The sequence below is a fragment of the Salmo salar genome, chromosome ssa08 (assembly GCF_905237065.1).
Source record: "Salmo salar chromosome ssa08, Ssal_v3.1, whole genome shotgun sequence".
Taxonomy (NCBI): domain Eukaryota; kingdom Metazoa; phylum Chordata; class Actinopteri; order Salmoniformes; family Salmonidae; genus Salmo; species Salmo salar.
Window position 1 is genome coordinate 6431637 of NC_059449.1, and position 27997 is coordinate 6459633.

At 42.5% G+C, this 27997-nt stretch overlaps 1 protein-coding gene and 2 pseudogenes across 1 annotated transcript; all 3 read left to right on the forward strand.

Annotated features, from left to right (window-relative positions):
• Positions 1–1073: 1073 nt before the first annotated feature.
• On the forward strand, positions 1074–27974 carry pdli3 (PDZ and LIM domain protein 3). The gene is made up of 7 exons (NM_001140645.2): positions 1074–1240; positions 5728–5879; positions 6760–6844; positions 7039–7226; positions 17895–18022; positions 25924–26035; positions 27556–27974. Exons 1-7 carry the CDS (start codon positions 1148–1150, stop codon positions 27743–27745), a joined length of 948 nt encoding a protein of 315 aa, NP_001134117.1. The 5' UTR covers positions 1074–1147; the 3' UTR covers positions 27746–27974.
• LOC106609913 (4-galactosyl-N-acetylglucosaminide 3-alpha-L-fucosyltransferase 9-like) lies at positions 18763–20374 on the forward strand (annotated as a pseudogene).
• On the forward strand, positions 20757–21762 carry LOC106609912 (4-galactosyl-N-acetylglucosaminide 3-alpha-L-fucosyltransferase 9-like; annotated as a pseudogene).
• Positions 27975–27997: the final 23 nt, after the last annotated feature.

The following is a 27997-nucleotide window of genomic DNA, read 5'->3' on the forward strand; positions in this document are numbered from 1 at the left end:
TATTTAAAAAAAAATAAAAAAGGCCATCCATTGTTTTGATTGGCTTTCTTCCTCCCCATAGACATTATGGAAACAGACTTCATGCACAGAGGGAGGGCTGACAACTTTATAATGGGTTAGCTTTTCTTGCTTCAATGCTTACTGTGCGTTTACATTGTTGTCATGCATATATACACATAAGAACTGCTTGTGTTTTGACGGATGACTTAATTGCATTAGATATTTTTGGAACGGTTTCTGTTAGGAGTGCGAGAGATGAAGAAAAATTGCCTCCACTAATGGTTATGCAAACACCTCCGACCTCGTTTCTGTTAAACACTCACGAGAGAGAGTGTGTGAGTGAAACGTTAAGAACTGAATGGAAATTGGTTCGTGTCCAGATCACACAAACAGAAAAATAACGAGAGATCTCAAATTAAATGAAGAGTGCGAAAGAGAGGCGGGGAGGAGAGCTCTGGGCCCGCTAAAGATCAATAGGCCCTGGAATGCTGCTGTGCCTGGGGGACCTCCAGGGCCTGCGCGAGGAGCTGCGCCTGCAGACCAAATAAGGGCAGGAGCAGCCGGACGAGAGCGTCAGCCAGAGTGCGGAGTGGGGGACCCAGTCAGGCTCCGAGGCAACCCGGGGACGAGGAGAGACGAGTGGGTCGCACGCTCAGACACTGGCCTACCTCCACTCTTCCCCTGGATGTTCATAGGCATACAGGTGGAGCAAGAGAGCGAGACAATGCTGGAGAAGGATGACGCTACATGAGTTGGCTGAGTTCAAGTGTAACAGGTACAGTATCGTGTTCAGAAAGAGCTGCTACGTCCGAGAAGGAGGTGGAAAGAGGGGGAGAGAGAAAGTGATAGAGAGCGAGACCAAACAGAAGCAAAGGAACACGGGAGTAAGTGTCGCCAGCCAAAAGAGGAAAAAGAGCGAGAGAGGGGGAGAACTGCCTCTGGTCCTGAGTCGGGGCCAATGACTTCACTCAGGGGGTGGGGTCCCACCCCCCACCCCCCACCATCACCACCACCCCTCCGCTAGTTTAAAAGGGTACATGAGTAAGTCGTCCCACTGCTCTGTTTCTGAGAACCCGGCTGTGTTTGGGACACACACACCAGTGCACTTCCAGCTACAGGAACAGAGACGAGGGACAGAGAGGGGGACATGCCACTGGACGTTGTCCTAAATGGCCCGGCCCCGTGGGGGTTCCGACTGACTGGCGGCAAGGACTTCAACCAGCCCCTCACCATCTCCAGGGTAAGAGAGTGTACCTGATACTTTTAGACTGAAAAGACTGACAATGGGTGGGTGATTGTGTGTTTACAGTACGTTTTGCATGTGTGATGTGTGCTCGAGCATCTTTGAGTGGGCCTGGTGCCAGGTGTTTGTGTGGGTGAGAAGGAGGCAGTAGTAGGGAGGTGTGTGTGTGTGTGTGTCTTCCTACAGAGAACACAAATGGTCAGATATACTCAACCGTTCCACCATTGTATTCTGTGTGTAGGGGATTATGTTGATCCGCTCTGTCTTAGCCTATGGTGTGCGTGTGTCTCTCACCCCCCCCCATCCCCCCTTTCTCTCTCTTACTGCCAGCATACTTTGCTCACCTTCCCTTTAACCTCTTGTCTCAGTTAAATAGCTGTGCTAGGATGAGAAACAGCAGGGAAGAGCTCTGTGTATTCAACCAGACTGACCAGAGAGTAATACTGCCAAAAGGTTGCGTCCCAAATGGCAACATACAGTATGCACTACTACCTGGGTCCATAGAAATCTCATCAAAAGTAGTTCACCATAAAGGGAATAGGAGGCCATTTGGACACGCACAGCCTCAGCCATTCCCTAACAGCCCAGATGCTTACAGTGAAAGACCACTGGATTGTGAATGTGTGTTTTGGGTTGTGTTAAACCGTGATACAGCAGGGGCCTTTCTATGTGGTGGGAAGGCTGCGCGGCTGGGGGAACACACACACACGTGCGTACACACACACACACACACACACACACACACACACACACACACACACACACACCCGTGTTCCAGTAAATATCTGCAGCTTAGTTTGAAATAGCTGTTTGCATCATCTACTAGGACACACACACACACAGCAGCTGAATGAACGCAGGCTGCTGGGAATGGGTTACTAGCTGGCAACCAAAGTGCAGTGTCTTGGGTAGGCATCTAGGTGGAGTTATTCAGAGAATGCCCTTCATTTAGCTCAAGTTAAGACATTAAACTGTATGTGTGTGAGAGAGATCATCGTCATGCGTTTGTGTTAACATTGTGTGTTTGTTTGTCTGTCTCTGTGTGTGAGTGTGTGTATATGTTGGAGTTTTGTATTTTAACGTTGGCAAGGTTGTGTGTGTGTGTAACCATAGGAGTATCAGTAATCCCTGTCGTGTATCTAAGTTTAGGCCTGGCACCAGGGCCGGGAGCTAAAAGAGTTAACGGTGAGATCTGTGAATCATCGGCCCCTAATGGCCACTACACACCTGTTGTGTGAGCAGAGAACCCGCAAGCTGATGAAGGGGAAGGGAGGCTGGCGAGAGGGAGGGGCAAAAACTAGGGTCTCGGCCATGTCAGACAAGTATTTATTATTAAACACCTTTTCAAAGGCACCGCAGGTAGCTGATGCCCCTAACCACAGATCTAGGGTCAGATTACCCTATCCCAAGCCTAACCTTAACCATCAGGGGGATGAAGTACAATCTGACTCCGTTCGTTGTTTTTCAATATTTCTCCTTGATTGATTTAAATCTCCTCATGTACCCTTGACCCTGTCCGTGTGTGCCTTTGTATGTTCACGTATCCCTTCACAATCCACCCACTAGACAAGCTCTCATCACTTTACTCCTAACCTCTCACAAAGCAGTCATTGATCCAAAGCTTCTTAAACCCTCTCTACGTGGTCTTATTAGCTCTCGTTCGAGGGGCTGTTCACTTGTAATGAGATTTAGCCACTGGCACATTCCTCTCGCTCGCGGAGCTTGAACCCCGACCTCGACCTTGTCTCAGCCATGTCTTCCCACGCCATTTTTTGTTTAAAAAAACCCAAAACATCCCCTTCTTCGGTTGATTTTGTTTCCAAGTGAAAGCGTAAACTAAACATTATTAATTGACGTCCATTGTCCGGTTCCAGCAAATGAGGGTATCCAGGATGGAGGACAAGTGATGTTTAAATTAGCTGCGGTCGTGCATGTTTGGCTGTGACTGGAAGCTGAGTAGGGAAGAAACTGAGGGTTGGGTTCAGTAGTGTGTGTACCGCATAGCAAAACGAAAATGAAAATGAGGGCTTCTTATTGGACAAGTTATGGTAGCAACTCCCTGTTTCAAACCATTGCTTTCTCCCTCCTGAACACAACCCAGGGGTCCATCCATGCAGGAGACTTTTGGAGCCGCTCCCAATTCGCCTCCTAGCCTTCCTTTTGGCCCTAACCCTTCAATGTTTGCAGATCTGAAGAGTCTGGATAGGTTCCAGTGTAGTGGAGGAGCTTCCACCATATTGATTTCACCTTACAGATCTGCAAACATTTAAAAGTCCAAATGAAGGGTTAGGGAGCGATTTGGGACTGACTGTTGGAATGGATAGGAGAGTAGTAAAAATGATGCACACCACAGGGAGATGCAGATGGTTGTCAAGGAAAATGCCAAAGTTTGAATCGTGTAAATCACTTGTGTTCCCTCCACATCCCATGACTCTCTCATCCTGGGTTATTTATAGGCCCGTGATCCAAGCTTCAATGTAACGTCTCCCCTGTGAGAGCTACAACGTTGCATCTGTGGAGCCTGAAACACAATATGGTTCTCTTCCACCAGAGAGGAAAACCCATCAGAGAGAGAGAGCGAATGAGAGAGAGAAATATTGCAAGGGGTGAGAGAGAGACACACAGAAAGAGAGCATTTGAAGTAGATGGATGAAAAATAGGGAGAGTATTTCAAGTTAAAACCCTGGCTACTTTTGAGGTTTTAACTTCAATTGCTCTCTCTCTCTCTTTCTCTCTCTCTTTCTCGCTCTATATTTTTACGATTCTCTCGCGTATGTAACTCGTTACAACTTATAAAACCCAATCATTTCCGCCCGGCTAGTGTCCGTATTCCGTCTGTATACTGTCAATCGGCAGGACGAGACACGTGTTTACCTCGTCCACACAGAGAGATGGGGAAATAAACGGTTTGCACGAGCTGAAATACCAGCGAGGGCAAATGACTTTATATGCAGAGACAGGTTTACCTCCTGACTTTATACACAGAGAGGTTTCAACCATGTACTCTGGAGGCCAGGACACTGTCAAGTAGACGGGCTACTAAAACAAACTGCAAACTCCCAGCAAATGTATATTTCAACTTCTGCATCAAAATCTACTTTTGAGTTGACTTTTGAGTTGGAGTTTTGGTATTGCTTCTTAATTTGTGTGAACATAAATAGCATATAGTTGTGGGTTGTTGTGCACAAAATTCAGCAACCCTATCAACACAGTTGGGTTGTCAAAATGTTGCCATAGGGTAATTTCCTGAACAACCTTGTCCCAAATCTATATGCAACGTTGTGGCAACGACGTGTTAGGAGGAAATAGAATCATGCAAACCTGTGCTTTTATTAGAGGTTCTATAGACCAGAAGTGCTTAAAGGTAGTCTACTTCACTAGAAGTGGGCCTACAGTTAACCTAACGTATCAATTTGGCCCAAGGAGGTTTGTTCAACTACAATCAGTCAGATAGATGGTGAGGTGGCACTGATATAGAGCAGGCCAACCTAACTACAGGCAGATGATGAGGTGGCACAGATATAGAGCAGGCCAACCTAACTACAGGCAGATGATGAGGTGGCACAGATATAGAGCAGGCCAACCTAACTACAGGCAGATGATGAGGTGGCACTGATATAGAGCAGGCCAACCTAACTACAGGCAGATGATGAGGTGGCACTGATATAGAGCAGGCCAACCTAACTACAGGCAGATGATGAGGTGGCACTGATATAGAGCAGGCCAACCTAACTACAGGCAGATGATGAGGTGGCACAGATATAGAGCAGGCCAACCTAACTACAGGCAGATGATGAGGTGGCACTGATATAGAGCAGGCCAACCTAACTACAGGCAGATGATGAGGTGGCACTGATGTAGAGCAGGCCAACCTAACTACATTGTGTTCATTCATTAAGTATACATAGGACAGTACATGCCATTTGATTATGATGATGGAGAGAGATGGGGATGTGATGGAGGGAGGGGACAGGGGAGGAAGGGATGGAGATGGCATGCTTGTGTGGTGAGGTAAGAAGGATATCCCCATGTTGTTTGTGTGACTACGAAACCACACAAATATGGCACACATTTCTGCCGGACTAATAGTAGATTATTAACAGCGGCATACACCCGATCCTTACTAATCTCTCTCCCGTTCCTCTCTCTGTCTCCATCTCTCTCTCTCTCCGTCTCTCTCTCTCTGAATGATCGGGTTTTATAAGTCGTACTGTTATATATGGGAGAGAATCGTAAAAATAATACCTTGGCAGCAGCCGGGGTTCTCACTTCAAGCTCTCTCTCTTTCTTTCCATCTCACTCTCCCTCACTCTCAGTTCAGTTCACTTTCTAAGTATGAAAAGTGAAGACGTTTGCTTAATTCACCAAAGACAACACTAATAACAGCAACCATTATTAGAATAATTTGTGACAATGGAATTAATAATGATCATTATCTCATGTGTCACCCCTCTCTTTCTCTCTCTCTCTCTCTCTCTGGGCAGATCACTCCGGGCAGTAAGGCGGCGGTGGCCAACCTGTGTCCTGGTGATGTCATCCTGGCCATTGAGGGCATCCCGGCGGAGGACATGATGCACTGTGAGGCCCAGAACAAGATCAAAGACGCCATCTACCAGCTCATCCTCACCGTCCAGAGGTTGGGTCACACTGTGCGACACTCGCATACAGATACAGACATGCATACGTGTACACACTCACCTGATACGTACACACACACTGGAGACATACACACACCCGCACGCATGCACACACATTAACATACACACACACACAGACACACACACAATGACATGCACACATTGATGCCCACCCCACGTACAGTCCTCTCACGTAAAACACGCACACTGACATGCACACACTTACACGCACTATTTAATGCACAAACGCACACACACTAATACTCGCGTGCACACACAGTAATACTCTCACAAACACACATACACAAATACACACACGCCTCTCACATAAAAGCACACACCATTACAATAGAGACGTGTGTACAAATATCAGTGACACAAGTGACTACCGATGAGGTGAAACAAACTGTCACTGGTTGGGCGTATCCTATGACACACATAGCTAGTCAAACACACATTCATGTTTGACTAACTACAGAACTTACTGTACTTGATGAATCCCAAGATCTCTTTAATACCACATAGAACGTTCCATCTTATGTAGAACGTTCCAGAGCTGGCAAAAGACGATTTCATACCCAAGAACTCCAAGAGAGGAGCTCCACACACCCCCACACCCACTCTCTAATACAGACACACTTCTACATGCCCACGCACACACTCACACAAATACTCTTTCATACACACACACACGCTTTTACACTGTTCACACACACACCAAAGGAAGTCTATGAAGTTGGGTTTGATTTATGAGTGCTCAGTGTACTGTGGCCCAGCTGCCATGTAAACCAATGTTCGGTCTGTGGTCATAATCGTTTCACCTGCGGTCGAGGGAGTTGACAGGGAACTGTTTGATCATGACCTGTTTCTTGTTCCCAGACCAGAAACCAGGCTATGGTCGCCTCAAGTCACGGAAGACGGGAAAGCCAACCCTTTCAAAATCAACTTGGAGGCTGAGCAACAGGTGAGAGAGGGAGATAACGTGTGGATCTAATTAGGGGGGGGACTGTGTGTGTGCGTGCATAGCTTGTGTGTGTGTGTGTATCTGTTTTAGTTGTCACCATATATTTTTGTCTATACCTGTTGGTGTTTGTGTGCGTCAGAGAACATCACATAAGTCCTCCTTGTCTTTTTCTCTCTCTCTCTCTCTCCATTCAGGAGTTCAAACCCATTGGTACGGGTCACAACCGCAAAGCCCAGCCATTTATAGCTGCAGCTAACATCGACGACCATCGCCAGGTGGTGAGCACAGCCTACAACACCCCCATAGGCCTCTACTCCTCAGGCAACATCCAGGACGCCATGCACGGACAGATGAGGGGCCTGGTCCAGGACAAGCCAGAGGGGTGAGTTGGCTGGCTGGGTTGGTGAGATGGTCGGTGGGTTGATGGGTGGTTGGGTGGGTGGGTGTCTGTCTGTCTGATTTCTATCTGTCGTCATGGTGACAGTATTGCTGTATTAGCTTCCACTGTCGTCTTCTCTGATAGCTTCTGTTCATTTGTTTCTGCCAGAGTTTGGCTATTGTAGCTAGCGCTGTTCTAAAACATATGTTAAATGTTATGTCAAGGTACTTTAAATATATACAGTGCATTCGGAAAGTATTCAGACCCCTTGACTTTTTCCACATTTTATTACGTTCCAGCCTTATTCTAAAATGTATTACATTATTTTTTCCCCCTCATCAACCTACACATCAACCCCCATAATGACAAAGCAAAAACAGGTTTTTAGAAATGTTTACAAATAAAAAACGGAAATATCTCATTTACATAAGTATTCAGACCCTTTACTCAGTACTTTGTTGAAGCACCTTTGGCAGCGATTACAGCCTTGAGTCTTCTTGGGTATGACGCTACAAGCTTGGCACACCTATACTTGGGGAGTTTCTCCCATTCTTCTCTCCAGATCCTCTCAAGCTCTGTCAGGCTGGATGGGGAGTGTCGCTGTACAGCTATTTTCAGGTCTCTCCAGAGATGTTCGATCGGGTTCAAGTCCGGGCTCTGGCTGGGCCACTCAAGGACATTCAGAGACTTGTCCCAAAGCCACCCCTGTGTTGTCTTGGTTGTGTGCTTGGGGTCGTTGTCCTGTTGGAAGGTGAACCTTCGCCCCAGTCTGAGGTGCTGAGCACTCTGGAGCAGGTTTTCATCAAGGATCTCTCTGTACTTTGCTCCGTTCATCTTTCCCTCAATCCTGACTAGTCTCCCAGTCGCTGCCGCTGAAAAACATCCCCACAGCATGATGCTGCCACCACCACGCTTCACCGCAGGGATGGTGCCAGGTTTCCTCCAGACGTGACACTTGGCATTCAGGTCAAAGAGTTCAACCTTGGTTTCATCAGACTAGAGAATCTTGTTTCTCATAGTCTAGGAGTCCTATAGGTGCCACTCTACCATAAAGGCCTGATTGGTGGAGGGCTGCAGAGATGGTTGTCCTTCTGGAAGGTTATCCAATCTCCACAGAGGAACTCTGGAGCTCTGTCAGAGTGACCATCGGGTTCTTGGGCACCTCCCTGACAAAGGTCCTTCTCCACAAATTGCTCAGTTTGGCCAGGAATCCAGCTCTACGTAGATTCTTGGTGGTTCCAAACTTCTTCCATTTAAGAATGATGGAGGCCACTGTGTTCTTGGGGACCTTCAATGCAGCAGAATTTTTGGGGTACCCTTCCCCAAATCTGTGCCTCGACACCATCCTGTCCCATTGCTCTACGAACAATTCCTTCGACCTCATGTCTTGGATTTTGCTCTGACATGCAATGTCAACTTTGGGACCTTATATAGACATGTGTGTGCCTTTCCAAATCTTGTCCAATCAATTGAATTTACCACAGGTGGAGTCCAATCAAGTTGTAGAAACATCAAGGATGATCAATGGAAACAGGATGCACCTGAGCTCAATTTCGAGTCTCATAGCAAAGGGTCTGAATAATTATGTAAATAAGGTATTTCTGTTTTTGATTTTAATACATTTGCAAAAAAAATTTAAAACCTGTTTTCACTTTGTCATTATGGGGTATTGTTTGTAGATTGATGAGGGAAAAATGTATTTGATAAATTTTAGAATAAGGCTGTAACGTAACAAAATGTGGAAAAAGTCAAGCGGTCTGAATAGATCCAGAATGTACTATATATATATATATATATAAAAAATGTACACTTTATTGAGACAGTATGGAAATCAGAGGAGGATATAGGGAGTCTTGTATCCTCGTTTTTCAGTTCCAAGGAAGTCATGTGGATCTCATTAGCCTAGCTAGCAGATATATGGGGTGTCACTGCAGTGCATGTATTACCCAAGCACACAGGAATGACTTTTTCCCTGGCTTTAGCAGGAGCTGTTTCTGATCGAGACATAAATCATGCTAGCCGAGGTTCACATCAGCCTACAGTGTACAGTTCAGTACAGCGGCTCTTCACTGTTCCTATTTTGATCAAGTAGGGCAGTAGAAACTAGAAAGGATAGTAAGGTCCTGTGAGCACAAACTGGTTGACTCAACGTTGTTTCTATGTTTCTACCGAAATGTGTATGTAGAATGTGTATCAATGTAGCAAGAATGGTCCACACTTGGAGATAATACATGACAACTACTAGAAATAATAAAACAACATGAAACATCTAAGAAGCCAGGCTTGGTATATAAAGCGGTTTTTGAAAAGGCTTTTGATAAGGAAAGACTATTTTATTTATAAATGCCTGTATTTTTTCAATTTCGGTGATTCTCTTATGAAATGGGTAAAAGTTATGTATAGCAACCCCAGGTGTAAAATGGTACATAGCGGCTACTTCTCAGAGTTTTGAATTGTCAAGAGGAGTTAAACAAGGGTGTCCGCTTTCACTATATCTTTTCGTTATGGTCATCGAAATGCTAGCTATTAAAATCAGATCAAATAACATTAGAGGGTTAGAAATCCAATGCTTAAAAACGAAGGTGTCCATGTATGCCGATGACTCAAGTTTTATATTAAGTCCGCAAGCTAGATCCCTGCAATGTTTCATTGAAGATCTAGATAACTTTTACGGACTCTCTGGACTAAAACCTAATTACGATAAGTGTACAATTTTACGTATTGGATCTTTAAATAAATACAACTTTTACATGACCCTGCAGTTTACCTATAAAATGGGCTGACAGTCAAGTAGACATACTTGGTATTCATATCACAAAATATATAAATGAGATCTCCACAATGAATTTCAATAGAAAACTGCAACCATGGACAGGGAAATACCTGTCTATTTATGGGAAAAATGCACTGATTAACTCCTTAGTCTTATTTCAGTTTACTTATGGCTCTGCCTACTCCTGATTTAATTCATTTTTCAAAACATATGAGCAAATAATATTTAGCTTTATCTGGGATGCTAAACCAGACAAGATAAAGCGTGCCTATCTATAAAATGAGTATGAACCGGCAGGGTTGAGATGATTAAATATAAAAGCGCAAAACCTCTCTCTAAAAGCTTTACTTATCCAAAAGTTTAACTTTAACCCTAAATGGTTCTCAAGTAGATTACTAAGAAAAGCTCATCCATTGTTTAAAAATGACCTTTTTGCCTTTGTGCAGATTGCCATGTCTCATTTTCGATGAATTGAAAATAATTTTCTTCCCCCCCAAACAAGCATTGCAAAGCTGGCTACAATTTAAATTTCATTCCCCTGAAAAGATAGAACAAATATTACAAAAAATATTATGGCTGAACTCAGATGTACTGGTTGATAAAATACCTGTATTTATGGAAAAGATGTTTGAAAAGGGGATTTTGTTTTTAAATGATATTGTAAATTGGAATGGTACAGTTATCATAATTATATGGGAAGGTCTGCTCAATCCAAGATTACAATCAAATGATTACAGCATTACCCCAAAAATGGAGGAGGTAGGTGGCAGCGGGAGGAGGTAGGGAACTGGTCTGTCTGCCCAATATAAAGGATCAAAACTGGCAGAGGAATAAAAATAGCATAAATAGGAAAGTATTCCAGTTTCATTTGAGGACCAGGATGTTGACAGCTGTGCCATACAGATTGGAAAATAGTTTGGAAGAGATTTATTATGTATGGATTCTATGGTACAGGGTGTATGAGTTGATATATAAAACGACGCAAGATTCAAGACTTCATGCTTTTCAGCTAACATTATTGTACAGAATTCTTGCCACCAACAAAATATTGAATATTTGGGACATACAATCATCGTAGCTCTGCAGATTTTGTTGTGAGGATACAGAATCAATAGACCATTTGTTTTGGTATTGATTTTGCGTGTGTCTGGTCTCAGGTTCAGGAATGGCTGAAAGTGTGTAACATTGATCAAAAACTTTCCCTAGAAATAGTATTGTTGGGAGACCGGGTCAGTCAATTACTAATATCTCTAGATTCAAATTGTATGTTAAATATCACAGCATAGTTGAAAGATATATGGTGCGTAGAAATCCGAAGAGGATGGGCCGAGGGAAGCTGAGGGTTGGGATGTGGAATTGGAGAAAAGTAGGAGTGGAGTTGCTGGGTGGGGGATAGAATGACGGTGAAATATAAAAGTAAAACAATAAAGTCAAAATAAAACAAAACTAAAAGTAAGTTTGAATGACACTGAGGGGCAGTGTTTTTACAGCTAATGCATGTTTGCCTGAGGCTGATGCCGCGCAGGTGTTTGTTCACATGCATATACACACACTCTCATTCAAATACACACACACACACGTGCACATACACAGACACACACACATGTAAATAGTGCCATACATGTACTCAAACATATTCTGTTGGCATATTTTGTTGTCCTTGATGTCTTCTGTTTTTCTGTTTTCCGTTTGGTCGTGCATTGGCGGGGGGGGACTTGGGGGTGGGGAATGTAATAATAAAAACATTCTCGGGGGGGATCTTGGATGGTTGAGGGGCAGCTCTTGGGGAACTGTGGGGGGTATCTTGGAGCGCTGGTGGACTGGGGATTGGGAGCTTGGCCGGTGGCTGATAGGTCGCTGGTTCTGGTTCCCGTTTTTGACCTTGTGGGAGATTTATCAGCGTGCTCTTGAGCAGGGCGTTGGCGCCGGTTGCTTCTGCGGGTCGCTCTGGATGGGAGTCTGTTAGATTACTGAATGAGGAGGAGATGTTGAGCTGATTCACTGCAAGTAGATTGTGTTTTATATTCAATGTAAAAATATATATATATCAGTGGAGGCTGGTGACTTGGAAAATTGAGGAGGATGGGAGACCCCCGGTATAGGCACGGAACACATGGAGACCACAAAGTGTGTTTAAAAATTGTCAAAGACTAATTATTTTAACCTAAAGCATTTAATAAAGACATTTATAGTACAATATAATGGGGAATGAGAAGGCTACTTAGTGTTGGAAAGGGACCACAGCAGTGAATGAATTTGGGTATGAGGCATGAGTTGAGGTGTTCAGAGGCTTGAACAGTGCAGGACAGGATTTTACTGGGAAGACAAAAAACAACAACACAAGACACTACACAATTAGACAAAAGAGCTAAGAATGAGTTAGTCCAAGCAAGGAGTAAAATCTTTGATGTGTTAATGGGATCGTGTATGTGATTGACTCTACATACAGTAATGAGAGAAAATTGATAGGGGTACTCACAGTGCTTGGAAGGGAAACATTCAAAGTGCCAGTGGATGAGCGGGCACATGAGACATCATGTAACCCAAGAAACGTTCCTGAATAAAGCCCTGATCATCCACATACCTGACGATAACTGACAGCTGCAAGCAGAATGGTGGCACCATAGAGCCCAGAGCAGTGGAGCAATTTTTACCCACTAGGGCCTGGAGTTTTTCCTTATATGTTGACCCTATAAGGTATGACAGTGATTAATCAGTTGTAAAAAAGTTTTATATGGGCTATGATGGGAGCAGTTTTTCCTAATCAAGTCACATGGTTTAAAAAAAAACTCCTTATTTAGACTAGATTAGGAGGGGGATTTCCTCTACCCAAACACAGACAACAACTGATAGACAATAGAAATCACAGGGCTGAGCTTGCTTTATGCATGTTTGCATCATGCAGGCCTATGCAACTGTAGGCCTTATAAAACCTTTAGTCACATCTGCCATCACTATTATGTTGTTTGATTCATTCCAGTGAATCATTTTGGATTAAAAACGTGTAGGCAATCTAGCCAGCCCAATGTTGAACATAATGAAAATGTTATCACTTTCACAATTTCTCCTGACACACAAATGGACTATAAATACATAACGTTACCAATTTGTTACCCTGACCAGATGGACAGGCTGTATGCAGCTGTTCTTATTAGTAGCATACAGTTGATCAGACAGAAAAAGTATTGTTTTCATCCCATACAGCATGTCAGATTTCTAATGTTTAGGTGTAGCCTAGGCTGCTGCAACATTTATGTCATGAGTTTTTGCTTGTGCCTGTCCGGAGTGATTATGTGTTATCATCTTTGCTAAACAAATACCGGAGGAAAGTGCAAAGCCTACTTGAGCGCATGAGAAAAAATGTGGTTAATCTCTGGTTAATCTACATTTAATGGATGATGCGATGGAAGCTATCAAATCATTCGGAATTGTTTTCGAAATCTCAGAAAAGATGTTCAGCATGTAAAGAACCTTAACGTGCATTTACAGGCGTCTTGATAATAGGCTCCCTGTTAACCAGCTATACATTTGATACTGAACACTCTCACCTTTTCATCCTTCTTCATGAAACTGACCTCAGGCAGAGGTTGACCCTCGCTTTCAATTCGCAACTTTTCCGTGTACCCCAGAGAATGAAAGGGGTTCTTCAACAAAAAGTCCACAACATTTTCGTCAGCGTTGGCCATTTTACCATTCTGGCGGAGAAAACTGCACACTCACGCTGGTAGCTAGCTAGCAAGGCAAATGTAAATACATTGGACTAACTGGACACAAAAATAAAGTTCTAAACCCAAGAAAACAATGTATAATATACCTCCTCCATCTCCTGTAATTTGAAAAAACTAATTTGAATTGAATAATGTCCCAAAAATGCTCAACTATCACTCTTCACTCTTAATCTCTATCCAACAATGTCACCAAGCTTCTCAACACATAGAACCCCCATAGTGCTCTGTGGCTCAATCCCAATACAACACACTAGGTTCATTATCTGATCCCACATCTATGATTGGATGTACAAGATGTCAGTTCATACTGAAAAAGCTTTGATTGGTTGGAGGATATCCTCCGGAAGTGGTCATAATTACCATGTATGTCTATGGAAGGGAGGCCTACGAGCCTTCTCTGTATTGAAGTTAATGTAGCCAGAGGAGGATGGAAGCTAGCTGTCCTCCGGCTACACCATGGTGCAAGCACAGACAGTGCTGTTGAAGTTACTGTAGATCTTCATCGCAAAACAGTATATTTTAACCAATTATTTGGTGATATATTAAAATAATGAGTTTAGTTTTATCTAAAAAGGATAACTTTTTTAATGTTGTACTATTTTTATATGTATGACATTTTACTGAGGAGGATGGTCCTCCCCTTCCTTCTCTGAGGAGCCTCCACTTATTTATTTATATATATATAGAGCCAGATTGCGCTGTTCTGTGAAAGGAGTAATACACAGTGCTGTACGAGATCTTCAATTTCTTGGCAATTTCTCACATGGAATAGCCTTCATTTCTCAGAACAAGAAAAGACTGACGAGTTTCAGAAGAAAGTTCTTAGGTTCTGGCCATTTTGAGCTTGTAATCGAACCCACAAATGCTGATGCTCCAGATACTCAACTAGTCTAAAGAAGGCCAGTTTTATTGCTTCTTTAATCAGTACAACAGTTTTCAGCGGTGCTAACAAAATTGCAAAAGGGTTTTCTAATGATCAATTAGCCTTTTAAAATGCTAAACTTGGATTAGCTAACACAACGCGTGCCATTGAAACACAGTAGTGATGGTTGCTGATAATGGGCCTCTGTACACCTACAGTTGAAGACAGAAGTTTACATACACCTTAGCCAAATACATTTAAACTCAGTTTTTCACAATTCCTGACATTTAATCCTAGTAAAAATTCCCTGTCTTAGGTCAGCTAGGATAACCACTTTATTTTAATTAAGATTGTGAAATGTCAGAATAATAGTTGAGAGAATGATTTATTTCAGCTTTTATTTCTTTCATCACATTCCCAGTGGGTCAGAAGTTTACATACACTCAATTAGTATTTGGTAGTAGCATTGCCTTTAAATTGCTTAACTTGGGTCAAACTATTTGGGTAGCCTTCCATAAGCTTCCAACAATAAGTTGGGTGAATTTTGGCCCATTCCTGCTGACAGAGCTGGTGTAACTGAGTAAGGTTTGTAGGCCTCCTTGCCCGCACACGCCTTTTCAGTTCTGCCCACAAATTTTCTATGGGATTGAGGTCAGGGCTTTGTGATGGCCACTCCAATACCTTGACTTTCTTGTCCTTAAGCCATTTTTCCACAACTTTGTAAGTATGCTTGGGGTCATTGTCCATTTGGAAGACCCATTTGCAACCAAGCCTTAACTTCCTGACTGATGTTTTCAATATATCCACATAATTTTCCATCCTCATGATGCCATCTATTTTGTGAAGTGCACCAGTCCCTCCTGCAGGAAAGCACCCCCACAACATGATGCTGCCACCCCGTGCTTCGCGGTTGTGATGGTGTTCTTCAGCTTGCAAGCATCCCCCTTTTTCCTCCAAACATAACGATGGTCATTATGGCCAAACAGTTCTAGTTTTGTTTCATCAGACCAGAGGACATTTCTCCAAAATGTATGATCTTTGTCCCCATGTGCAGTTGCAAACTGTAGTCTGGCTTTTTTATGGCAGTTTTGGAATATTGGCTTCGTCCTTGCTGTGCAGCCTTTCAGGTTATGTCGATGTAGGACTCGTTTTACTGTGGATACAGATACTTTTGTACCTATTTCCTCCAGCATCTTCACAAGGTCCTTTGCTGTTGTTCTGGGATTGATTTGCACTTTTCGCACCAAAGTACATTCATCTCTAAGAGACAGAACGTGTCTCCTTCCTGAGCTGTATGACAGCTGTGTGGTTCTATGTTGTTTATACTTGCGTACTATTGTTTGTTCAGATGAACGTGGTACCTTCAGGCATTTGGAAATTGCTCCCAAGGATGAACCAAACTTGTGGAGGTCTACAATTTTTTTCTGAGGTCTTGGCTGATTTCTTTTGATTTTCCCATGATGTCAAGCAAAAATGCACTAAGTTTGAAGGTGGGCCTTGAAATACATCCACAGGTACACCTCCAATTGACTCAAATGAGGTCAATTAGCCTATCAGAAGCTTCTAAAGCCAAGACATCCTTTTCTGGAATTTTCCAAGCTGTTTAAAGGCACAGTCAACTTAGTGTATGTAAACTTCTGACCCACTGGAATTGTGATACAGTGAATTAAAACGTGAAAAAATCTGTCTGTAAACAATTGTTGGAAGAATTACTTGTCATGCACAAAGCAGATGTCCTAACCGACTTGCCAAAACTATAGTTTGTTAACAGGAAATTTGTGGAGTGGTTGAAAAACGAGTTTTAATGACTCCAACCTAAGCGTATGTAAACTTCCGACGTCAACTGTATGTAGATGTTCCCTTAAAAATCATCCATTTCCAGCTACAATAGTCATTTCCATCATAAACAATGTATTTCTGATCAATTTGATGTTATTTTAATGGACAAAATATTTTCTTTCAAGAACAAGGACATTTCTACGTCACCCAAACTTTTGAATGGTAGTGTATATAAAAAAGAATGGTCCACCACCCAATGGACATCCAGCCAACTTGACACAACTGTGAGAAGCATTGGAGTCAACATGGGCCAGCATCCCTGTGGAACGCTTTCGACACCTTGTAGAGTCCACGCCCGATGAATTGAGGCTGTTCTGAGGGCAAAAAGGGGTGCAACTCAATATTAGGAAGGTATTCCTAATGCCTTTTGTACACTCAGTGTATATATACATATAAAGCATATTAAATCCATGTGTAGTATTATTGGCCTGTAGATCTCTTTCAGCAAATTCTGGTTAGATGACTTGGTGTTCTGGCTATGGGTGGTGGCTATAAAAAGAGCTGTGTATACGAAAGGCGTCTGCACACTCATGCTTCTTCACACCATGTCATCTCTAACCTCCTCTCTCCATTCTCTCCATTCTCCTCCCATCCATTCTTCCTCTCTGTTTTTCCCTCTCTTCACTTCCTTTTATGGACGTCTGCTGATGCTTGTGTTGTGTGTGTCTCTATCAGACCTGAGTTCAAATACGATTTGAAATCTTTCAAATACTTTAAGCGCTTGCTCTAGCCTGCCTGGAGTACCACATGGGTGGGGTTTGCCATTGTGGGACTATTTTATTGGTCCATTAAGCCAGGAAAGCTCAATAAAGCACTGAAAAAGTATTTGGAAATGATTTCAAATAGTATTTGACCCCAGGTCTGGTCTCTGTAATGTCTGGCGGGCCTCCTTTGACCTGATGCAGCCTATGATAACCAAAAGCCTCAGGGCCCTGGAGTGAGAGTGCCCCAGCTGGCAGGCATCATTTCCCCCCATGACTTACAGCCCGTCCCTAAACCTGGAGCTGGGGAGTTCTGGACCCCCAGGGCTCAATACGACTCTGATGTTAAATCTGATATGGAGGATAGTGTTGTTATGACTACACTGGTGTCTGCTGGGGTAGATGAACAGTGCTTTCAATGGTAGCCGCAGATCTCGGATGGAACAGGTGCAGCCGATGTCGATTAAAGCAGCTCCTGGCACATCTCTGATTCAGAAGGGTTGGGTTAAATACGGAAGACACATTTCAGTTGAATGCATCCAGTTGTACAACTGACTAGGTATCCCCCTTTCCCTTTTTTTTTTCATCTCCACAAAATGTGGGATATTTTTGTGTGTGTGTTTGTGTGTGCTGCATCTGTTAATGCTCACCTCTGTGTGTCTGTATATTTTTGCTCATCTCTGTGTGTGTGTGTGTGTGTGTGTGTGTGTGTGTGTGTGTGTGTGTGTGTGTGTGTGTGTGTGTGTGTGTGTGTCTCCCTCTCTGCAGTAGCAAGACGCTGACCTCCATCGAGGAGTCTGATGTGTACCGCATGCTCCTGAAAGACCAGGAGGAGCCCCAGGAGCCCCGGCAATCAGGTTCCTTCAAGGCCCTGCAGGACTTTGTCGACAGCGACGGTCAGTTCTCCACTAAGTAACTTCTCTTTCATTATGATATGGGTGGGTAATGATATCATCATTCAGTGTGGATTCCAGGCTATAATGCTGCAGTGCCGCACTCAAGAAGAGCTTCACAGTTGCATATAATAACGTATTCTTCTCAATGAGACATATCAAGGACAAACCTGTTGGTGTTCAAGTTGTCGTCAGTGTGCGTTAGCTCTCTACCACTCACTCACTTCAAGAACTATAGTTTAATTAAAACCTCTAGCTATCAACATCGCATACATTTTGACCCCAAGAAAAAACTATTGGAAAGAGCCACAATCAAAATGAAGATATCACTTGAAATTAGTATTTTGTTGGGCATTCATTTTATAAGACAAAGTAGAGGGAGATCATTCATAATTCACATTGTTCTGATCTTGAAAAGTATGTATACAAGGAGTAAACTCTATATACAAATAAATTAGTAGTGAACAGATTACGTCTAGGCTTTGGTTCAGCAGGCTGACACAGTCACTTTGAGTGGTACTGATGTACTAGATAAGGCCTATGAACAAAAATGTGGCATATCAAGAAGCTGATTAAATAGCATGATCATTACACAGATGCACCTTGTGCTGGGGACAATAAAAGGCCACTCTAAAATGTGCCACAGATGTCTCAAGTTTTGAGGTAGAGTAGCTGTTGCCAGATAATTGAATGTTAATTTCTCTATCATAAGTCACCTCCAAAGTCGTTTTAGAGAATTTGGCAGTACGTCCAATTGGCCTCACAACCGCAGACCACATGTATGGTGTCGTGTGGGCGAGCGGTTTGCTGATGGTGATGGTGGGGTTATGGAATGGGCAGGCATAAACTACGGACATTGTGAGGCTCATGTTTTTTAAGGGGTCTGACCAACAGATGCAAATCTGTATTCCCAGTCATGTGAAATCCATAGATTAGGTCTTAATTAATTTATTTCAACTGACTGATTTCCTCATATGAACTGTAACTCAATAAAATCTATGAAATTGTTGTAAGTTCATTTATATTTTTGTTCAGTATATATTATATACCCAGTCGGTTGCCTTGTCACAAAAAAGAAAACTTCAGGCAGGAATTCTCAGTCCTCAGATTTGCTTACGCAAAACTTATTTGTCCAGTCAGACCTGTGACAGACAAGTGTTGTCTATTTTTACTTCCTCCCAGGTGCTAGGTGGTTTATTTGCTCGTTAGTGTCTGATTTTGTCAACTATGCACATGGATTTCCAACTCTAAACCAATCTTCAGTGGTAAGCAATGTTTTATTTTCTCTCTCAAACCTCATTTAACTACACAAACTCATATTATGACTCTACATAATAGAGACTGGCTGTGAACAAAACATGATCCATTCTAAAGTCCACCATTGTAAAAGACCAATGTAAACATAAACCTGAATGTTGAATTGAGTTACTTGAGGCAAGCTGCTCTGAACAACCTATAGTGTTTAAGATACGATAAGATAATGACTTACGTCAACGATACCGATTTTACATGGCACTGACTGACAAGTAAACAGTTTCTTATTAATGACTGTCATTGTGTGTGATTGTACTGTAACAACTAAAATAACCTGTATGGACAGCTGCAAGGCTATCCCTGAACTTATCTGTGAATTAAATGTAATGTGTATCTATGGTATGAAATAAAGATTTATCATCATTTAGGTTATCAATTATAATTAAAAACAATTCTTCCTTTTTACAGGGCAAAAATGTCATCAAGAACAGCAGCTTCCAACAAAACTTTGATCTCTGCTCTAGGGCTTGTGGGCTCAGTGATAATTATGTGTAATTTACTTGGAACCAACATCTATTGTCTGTCCATCCAGATTAGGAGAATCGCCATCCTTGGAACTGAAAATAGTTACTCTATATTAAAAAAACAACTGAAGAGTCTATTATCTTGGTGTGGCTCTGGCCAATTGGTGTGACTTTTGAATTTAAACTCTGCGGTACCCTGTTCAACATCAATGGCTGCGTCCTGACAGACGACAGATCCCTTTACGACGAAGCGGACGCTGTCATTTTCTTTCACAAAAGCATCAGACAGACTTGCCCTGGTCTCCTCGTCCAGGTTTTCAGAAATGTATCTGGTATCACATGGAATTACCAACAATTAACAAATAAATACCAGGTCTGGGAAAACCTCTTCAACCTAACAGGCTGACTACACCGCTCGCATGTGCTCGCATTGCAAAATAAATGTAGAAATCTATATTATTCAATTATTGCACGCACACTGCTCGCGCATGCCAACAAGCGTCTGTGTTGCCAAGGGCTAAAATAGAAGTCAGTTCTATTTCTGATGCAGATCGTGCTGCAAGTCCTGCCTCTCCCATCTCCTCATTGGTTTATAGAGACAGGTACCCATGTGCCATCTCCTCATTGGTTATACCCACGTGGGTGACTGAAAGATGAAATAGGTCGGTGGCGGTAATGTAATTTATGAAAGTTGCCAATCGCAATATAAAGTAAAGAGAAGAAAAAGCCTGGAAGGAGGAGAGATGACTAGAAACGATTCGGTTGACCATTTTATGTGTGGATTAATTGGTGGAGTAGAGGACCTTGTGCATTTCAGGTAAAATAATAACTCAATGTTTATATCCCAAGACAAATTAGCTAGCAACAGCAAGCTAGCTAAATAGGACAAATTAGCTAGCAAGTGCAAGCTAGCTAGCTAAATTGCCATAAATGTTTAATGCTATTCGACCTGTCCCCAAATTAATACAATTGGTTCAGAGTTTGTTTTGATATTTTAACTTGCATGTCGTGATTGTGTTTGGTGTGGGGGGACAAAATACATGTATGCACAATGGAGCACGCGCGTAGCTGGTTTGGGTTCCGTATAGTGCGAAAAACGAATTACCCACCATGAAGACTGAGGCAGATTTTGTGCTGCCTAAGAAAGATAAATTAGTCTGCTGGATTGTGAGCAATAATAACCCTTACACAGGGACATCAGTCCGAGAAAGATATTATCAGGAGCAGTAACACATTTCGGCTCTGCTTTTATGGGGCGTCGTTTGAAAAGCACAGAGTATTACACGACCATCACCAGCTGCAAGTTCGACCTCTCATCCGAGAATTCAATCTACAGAGACTACATCACGGAAAAGGTGAACGGAACACTCGTGGCAGGAACTGTAACAATAGTATTGGGCCCGTCTAGACAGAACCACGAAGACTTTCTTCCTGCGGATTCCTTTATTCATATCAATGACTTCCCGGATGCAAAGGCACTGGCGGACTTCCTCCTCCAATTGGACAAGAAAGAGGATGCGTACATGCGCTACTTCATGTGGAGGCAGTACCTCAATGCCACGCCCCACCTGGTGAAACGCTATGAAGAGTTCATTCAACCCATCTGTTGTGCCTGTGAACACATGGCGAAAGATAAGTGATATAGTATTGTCCATGACCTCTCCAGTAAGTTTTTTTGGTTGAGACATTTTCCATTAGCTCTTGATTTGAACACATCAGAGGAGGATGGTGGGCTGAGATATAGGAGGTCGGGCTCATCGTAATTTACAGAATGGAATGAGACCATTTTATCCACCCACCAGCCACCACTGGAATATATGTGTAGTTTATTGTGGTTTTAATCTAGTTTTATATAATGCACATTTGGAGACTGTGACTTTTTAACATCCGATGAAATTGCAGAGCGCCAAATTCAAAATACAGAAATAGTCATAATAAACATTCATAAAAAATACAAGTGTTATACATCGGCTTAAAGATGATCTTCTTGTTAATCCAGCTGCTTACAAAAGCATACAAACATTTTACAACCAAGTAAAGGAATTACAAAAGTTAGAAATAGTGATAAAATTAATAATTTACCTTTGAAGATCTTCATATGGTTGCAGTCACAAGAGTCCCAGCTACACAATAAATGTTTGTTTTGTTTGATAAAGTCCCTCTTTATATCCCAAAAACTCTGTTTTGTTGGCACGTTTTGTTCAGTAATCCACTGGCTCAAAGGCGGTAAAAACATGCAGACGAATACATCCTAATAGTACTGGTAAAGTTCGTTGAAACGTCAAACGATGTTTATAATTAATCCTCAGGTTGTCAATTGTTTAAATAATCGATAATATTTCAACCAGACAATAGCGTATTCAATAGAAAGGAAAAACAAAGAAGGGCGCACACTCGGTCACGCGCGAAAACCAGCACTGCATGATTCTACAGTCCACTGACAGAAAGGTCTCATTCTTCTTCATTTTTCGGAAAACAAGCCTGAAACAATGTCTAAAGACTGTTGACATCTAGTGGAAGCCATAGGAACTGCAATCTGGGTCCTAACCCATTAGATACTCTATAGGCATTCATTTGAAAACTACCCACATCAAATAAATCACACTTCCTGGATGGATTTTCCTCAGGTTTTCGCCTGCCATATCAGTTCTGTTATACTCACAGACATTATCTTAACAGTTATGGAACCTTTAGAGTGTTTTCTATCCAAATCTACCAATTATATGCATATCCTAGCTTCTGGGCCTGAGTAACAGGCAGTTTACTTTGGGCACGCTTCTCATCCAGACGTCGAAATACTGCCCCCAAGCCATAAGAAGTTAATAGGTTATAGAATTTTAAAGTGGAAATCAGCTAGTGAAACAATAACAAAGCGTCCTCCCTGCCCCTGTTTCAGTAAAAAAGCTGAGGGATATGGGGCTGGAGAATTTGGAGCCGTACTACAGAGGGGGCTGTGCTGAAAAAAAAAATAACATCTACAAAGATTTTAAATTCTGATTTTTCAGGGGGTACTGCAGAACCCTCAGCACCTCTACCTCCCGCGGCTATGGATGTAGCATCTGCAGATTGCCCCTTTTAAGAATTCACTCATGTGAATCTGTACTGAATAAAACTGTGGACTTTTCTCTATCTGCGTCTAATGTCTTACTTGTCACTCATATGACTGTAGAGCAGAATATCTCAATATGTCAGAACAGCCATGTAAATATAGTCCATAAATGGTTTAATCCTTTTCACTTTTTAGGCACATCTTTTTTTCCCTGTAGGCCAAAATAGCAGCATGTATTAGTTACACATTAGTCAAACATAAAAAAAGAACATGGTCAAACATAGTGTGTTTCTGAAAAGAGATTCTGCAAAGACATTACACAATAACTGAATCTGTTGTATTGCCAGTGGTGATTTTAGCATGTAAATCTTGGTGGGGCAAACAAAATAATATGTGGGATGCATGCCAGCAAAGCCACTACACTACACAACACAACACTAAACAAGACATTAGTTGCACTATAACGGTGACAAACGGTGCCCACAAACTGTTAGGGCCTACATACAGTACAGCAGTCCCAACACCTTACCACTGCTACACCTGGCTATCAGTGGAGCCTTGTCTGGCAGCGAAACAGTTTATTCAGCCTCATTTACCGCCTTTAAAAAAAACAGCTGATATGGCTGACTTGCTTAAACAAATGTGGTTTCTACTGACAATTGAGATGTACAAACTATGGCATAAGGGGACAACAAGCGGATAAGAGGCAATCCGTAATTTCGATTAAGACATTGATGAGCGAACGACGACGGACGTTGTCAATATAACTATTTGTTCAGCACTTTTGAAATGTACAGCGACAGAAATCAGAATATGGGCCATTCTTACAGTGTACTCCCTGTACAACAAGTCAGAACCATAGGATAAATAACGGGGGCATATAAACAGACAATGAAAGCTCTTACAATATTCGATGATTACATTTCTCTAAAACAGGTTATAGGCTAAAGGTTTATGTGTATCACCAAGTTAGAACACTAGGCGAAATTTAAGAGGTGAAAATAGACCAAATTGTTAGGGTGAGGCACATTGAACGTTGTTTGGGTCTTTGCGTGTCAAAAAAGATACACGTCATATAACACTGTTTGACGCGTTAAATAAGCTTTTAATTTGACCCATCAAATAACACAATTCTAGGGGCGGCAGGTAGCCTAGTGGTTAGAGCGTTGGGCCAGTAACCGAAAGGTTACTGGATTGAATCCCCGAGCTGACAAGGTAAAAATCTGTTGTTCTGCCCCTGAGCAAGGCAGTTACCCCACTGTTCCCTGGGCCCCAAAGACATGGATGTCGATTATGGCAGCCCCCCGCACCTCTCTGATTCAGAGGGGTTGGGTTAAATGCAGAAGACACATTTCAGTTGAATGCATTCAGTTGTACAACTGACTAGGTATCCCCCTTTCCCTATTATAGAATGTTGTGTGTGCTGTACAAAAAAAGTTTGAAAAACACACCGGCCACAAACGATGTGTTTACAATACCACGTTGGTGAAAATAGGGTGAGGCACATGGGCTACTAACAGCTCATTTAGAATTATTTTCTTAGCTACAGTATACATATCTCCCTTGCATATTACATCATTTATGCAGCAGCATACAATACATTTTTGGACTCACCTTCTGAAGGTGGCGCGGCCTTGTGAGGGCAAATTTTGTTATCAAACTTTGTCATCAAAGTCTGGCATTCTCTGGATTTATGGTGGGAACTCTGGGGGGGAAAAAAACACACAGCCACTCCATCTAATAGCAGGCTAGTGGTTGCTTTGCAATGCTCGCAGTTAGCCACTGATTCCTTACAAACCAGTCATTGTTGAATTTGCGATTTCCAACTTGTGTAATCTTTATGTCCAATGGCCGATGAGCACCGATAGGTTTTTATCTAATTTCTCTTCATATGACAAGGATTAAAAATGATTTGCCAGTAGATTGTCGACTTGATTCATGATGATGATGACTGCTTGCTAAGACTTTGAAACTAAAATGTTGACATGATCAGTCCAATCAAAGCTACTGTACATATAACGTCATTTTACATAATTTATCTGTGGCCAATGACCTTGAGCCTTCTTGGAAGGGCACTTGTAATATAACTCTATGGCAGGACCCAAAGGGTTGACATTTTGGATGTCTATGCTTACTAAGGACTTAAACTTGGCGATTACGTAGTGTCCCCATGAGTGACAGAACACTGAGCTAATTACGGCGCAATGCTCCTATTTTCTGCTGGCTCGCACCACCACCGCAGAAAGCACTGAGTTGGGCTAAAACATCTGCATTTTGGAGCTGCCTCACTCAAGAAAACAAAAAAGAGACCATGTTTGAATGCGGATTTATTAACTCAATGGTATATACTTTTTTTTTTACATTGCTTGCAAACTGATATGTAACACGTATTAATGCCAAAATAACATGCAAAACAGGCAAGCCCAAATCATTTTATATTTATTTATTTTGCTAAAAATGTGGGGCTCAAAACAGGTGGTGGTACTCTGCCCCACCTTCCCTGAATGACAGGTCGCCACTGTGTATTGCACTGTATTGTTTGGGTGGGGGGTTCAATGCTGGTGAATATACAGGAAGTGTGCAATAGATTGAGATGATGTATCCGTGCATGCAATATACTGTGCTAAGGTGTCATCATCACATACTGTGCTATGGTGATATCATTAAAATACTGTGCTATGGTGTCATCATCAAGCTCTAACTCTCTGATTCAGAGGGGTTGGGTTAAATGCGGAAGACACATTTCAGTTGGAGGCATTCAGTTGTACAACTGACTAGGTATCCCCCTTTCCCCCAATGTACTGTGCTATGGTGTCATCATCAATATACTGTGCTATGGTGACATCATATCTGTGACATCATACAGTATATGTCTCTAATGCTCTGCTCCCTTTTGTATTTCTATATGACAATTATTTAATATCCTTCATGTACGTTATGCTCCTAATTTTAATAATTTGCTTGTATTCTGTGTCACAAATGGTAACCTATTCTCTATGTACTGTATTGACCAGCTCGAAGTAGAGCACTATATAGGGATTAGGGTACCAATAGTGTGTGTCCCATGTGTTGTCCAGGCACTCGCCCCATGGTGACGAGGACAGTGAGAGCGCCCATGACTAAGCCACCGCCGCCCACAGGAAACCTGCAGAAACTGCCCCTGTGTGACAAGTGTGGAAACGGGATTGTGTGAGTACTTCGAAGACAAAGCTGCTCTGAGAATGTCATATGAAAAGTTGGTACTGAGTTGCAACCATTTCTTTCAATACTTATTATAATAAGAAGAGTTATAGCCTGAAATTCAGAACCTGTTTTGAGATGACACTCCACTCCTTTTATTCTGTGTCATTCCAAACACAGGAGGCTGCTGAGGGGAGGACGGCTCATAATAATGGTCGGAACGGAGCGAATGGAATAGCATTAAACACGTTTGATGTCTTTGATACCATTCCAGCCGTTACCATGAGCCAGTCCTCCCCAATTAAGGTGCCACCAACCTCCTGTGTTGCCGAACAGTATCTTTCTTCTACAGAGAGTTTGCTTAGTTGTGTTGATCAAAAGTGTTTGGTCAGATAAGGAGTGGCAAGGAGTATAATAATAACAGAAACAAACTGGTACCCAAGCAAGAAGAGTTACACCTAAAAAGTTCTGCCAAAAACGAGTTGCCCCTTAAAGGTCCAATGCAGCTGTTTTTTTTATCTCATTATCAAATCATTTCTGGGCAACAATGAAATGCCTTACTTTGAGGGGAAAACTAGCTGTTGAGGTTTGGCAGAGAGGTTTGGAACTCTGTTATTGGTGGTCACCAGGCAAAAACCAGGCCAAAACTCCATCACACTAAAACAGGCTGAAATTTCAGGCAGTCTTTTTAAATAGCTCTTACACTAAAAGGGCATTATCATAATGCTCACAATTTGACAGTATTATTCCAACCTCATAGTGTAGAAATGTACACTACTGTTCAAAAGTTTGGGGCTACTTAGAAATTTCCTTGTTTTTGAAAGATTTATTTTTTATTTTTTAATCCATTTAAAATAACATCAAATTGATCAGAAATACAGTGTAGACATTGCTGTTTCCATGACATAGACTGACCAGGTGAATCCAGGTGAAAGCTGAAGAGGAGGAGACAGTTTGAAGAAGGGTTTTTAAGCCTTGAGACAATTGAGACATGGATTGTGTATGTGTGCCATTCAGAGGGTGAATGGTCAAGACAACAGATTTAAGTGCCTTTGAACAGGGTATGGTAGTTGGTGCCAGGCGCACCGGTTTGAGTGTGTCAAGAACTGCAACACTGCTGAGTTTTTCATGCTCAACAGTTTCCCGTGTGTATCAAGAATGGTCAACCACCCAAAGAACATCCAGCCAACTTAACACAACTGTATCCCTGTGGAACATTTTCGAAACCTTGTGGAGTCCATTCCCCGACAAATTCAGGTTGCTCTGAGGGCAGGGGGGGGGGTGCAACTCAATATTAGGAAGGTGTTCATAATGCTTGGTGTACTCAGTGTACTTTGAGTGGTTAGATGAGGGAGGCAGCACTCTCCCAAATCATTGATGTACTTTTGTAATCTGGCAACCCTGCTCCAGCTTTCCCTCCCCCCATCCTAGCCCTAACCCTTAGTGGGGGAAATGCTAAACTGACCCATGATCAGCGTCAGCGGTAACTTCAGCCTACTCCTGTTGTTACCTCTGTTGTTCTTCTATAGGGGCACAGTGGTGAAAGCGAGAGACAAGTTCCGCCACCCTAGCTGCTTCGTGTGCACCGACTGTGACGTCAACCTTAAACAGAAGGGCTACTTCTTCGTGGAGGGCCAACTGTACTGCGAGACCCACGCTCGAGCCCGGACAAGACCCCCGGAGGGCCATGACCTTGTCACTGCTTTCCCCTCGGCATAGGACCCTCCTCAAACAAACACGCACACACACAAACACACGCACCATCCTAAAAATTCTGTCTGCCAGTGAGGCACCATTGATTGTAACTGTTAGTATCTGTGTTCTCCTGTGTTCTATTGTCTGTTTGCTCTGTTTTGCACAAATCATGACAGTGCATTTGTTTGTGAATACACTTACATGTATACTATTCTCTTCCTTCAAATAAAGGGGTTTTGACTCCATGTTGTGGAAATGCCTCATATTGTCTTTCTC

Excerpts from the sequence above, each read along its gene's own strand:
- pdli3 (NM_001140645.2), top strand. The coding sequence starts at position 1,148 with ATGCCACTGGACGTTGTCCTAAATGGCCCGGCCCCGTGGGGGTTCCGA. Across the intron at positions 1,241-5,727 it reads AGCCCCTCACCATCTCCAGG|ATCACTCCGGGCAGTAAGGC; the intron begins GTAAGAGAGTGT and ends CTCTCTGGGCAG. Across the intron at positions 18,023-25,923 it reads GGACTTTGTCGACAGCGACG|GCACTCGCCCCATGGTGACG; the intron begins GTCAGTTCTCCA and ends TGTGTTGTCCAG.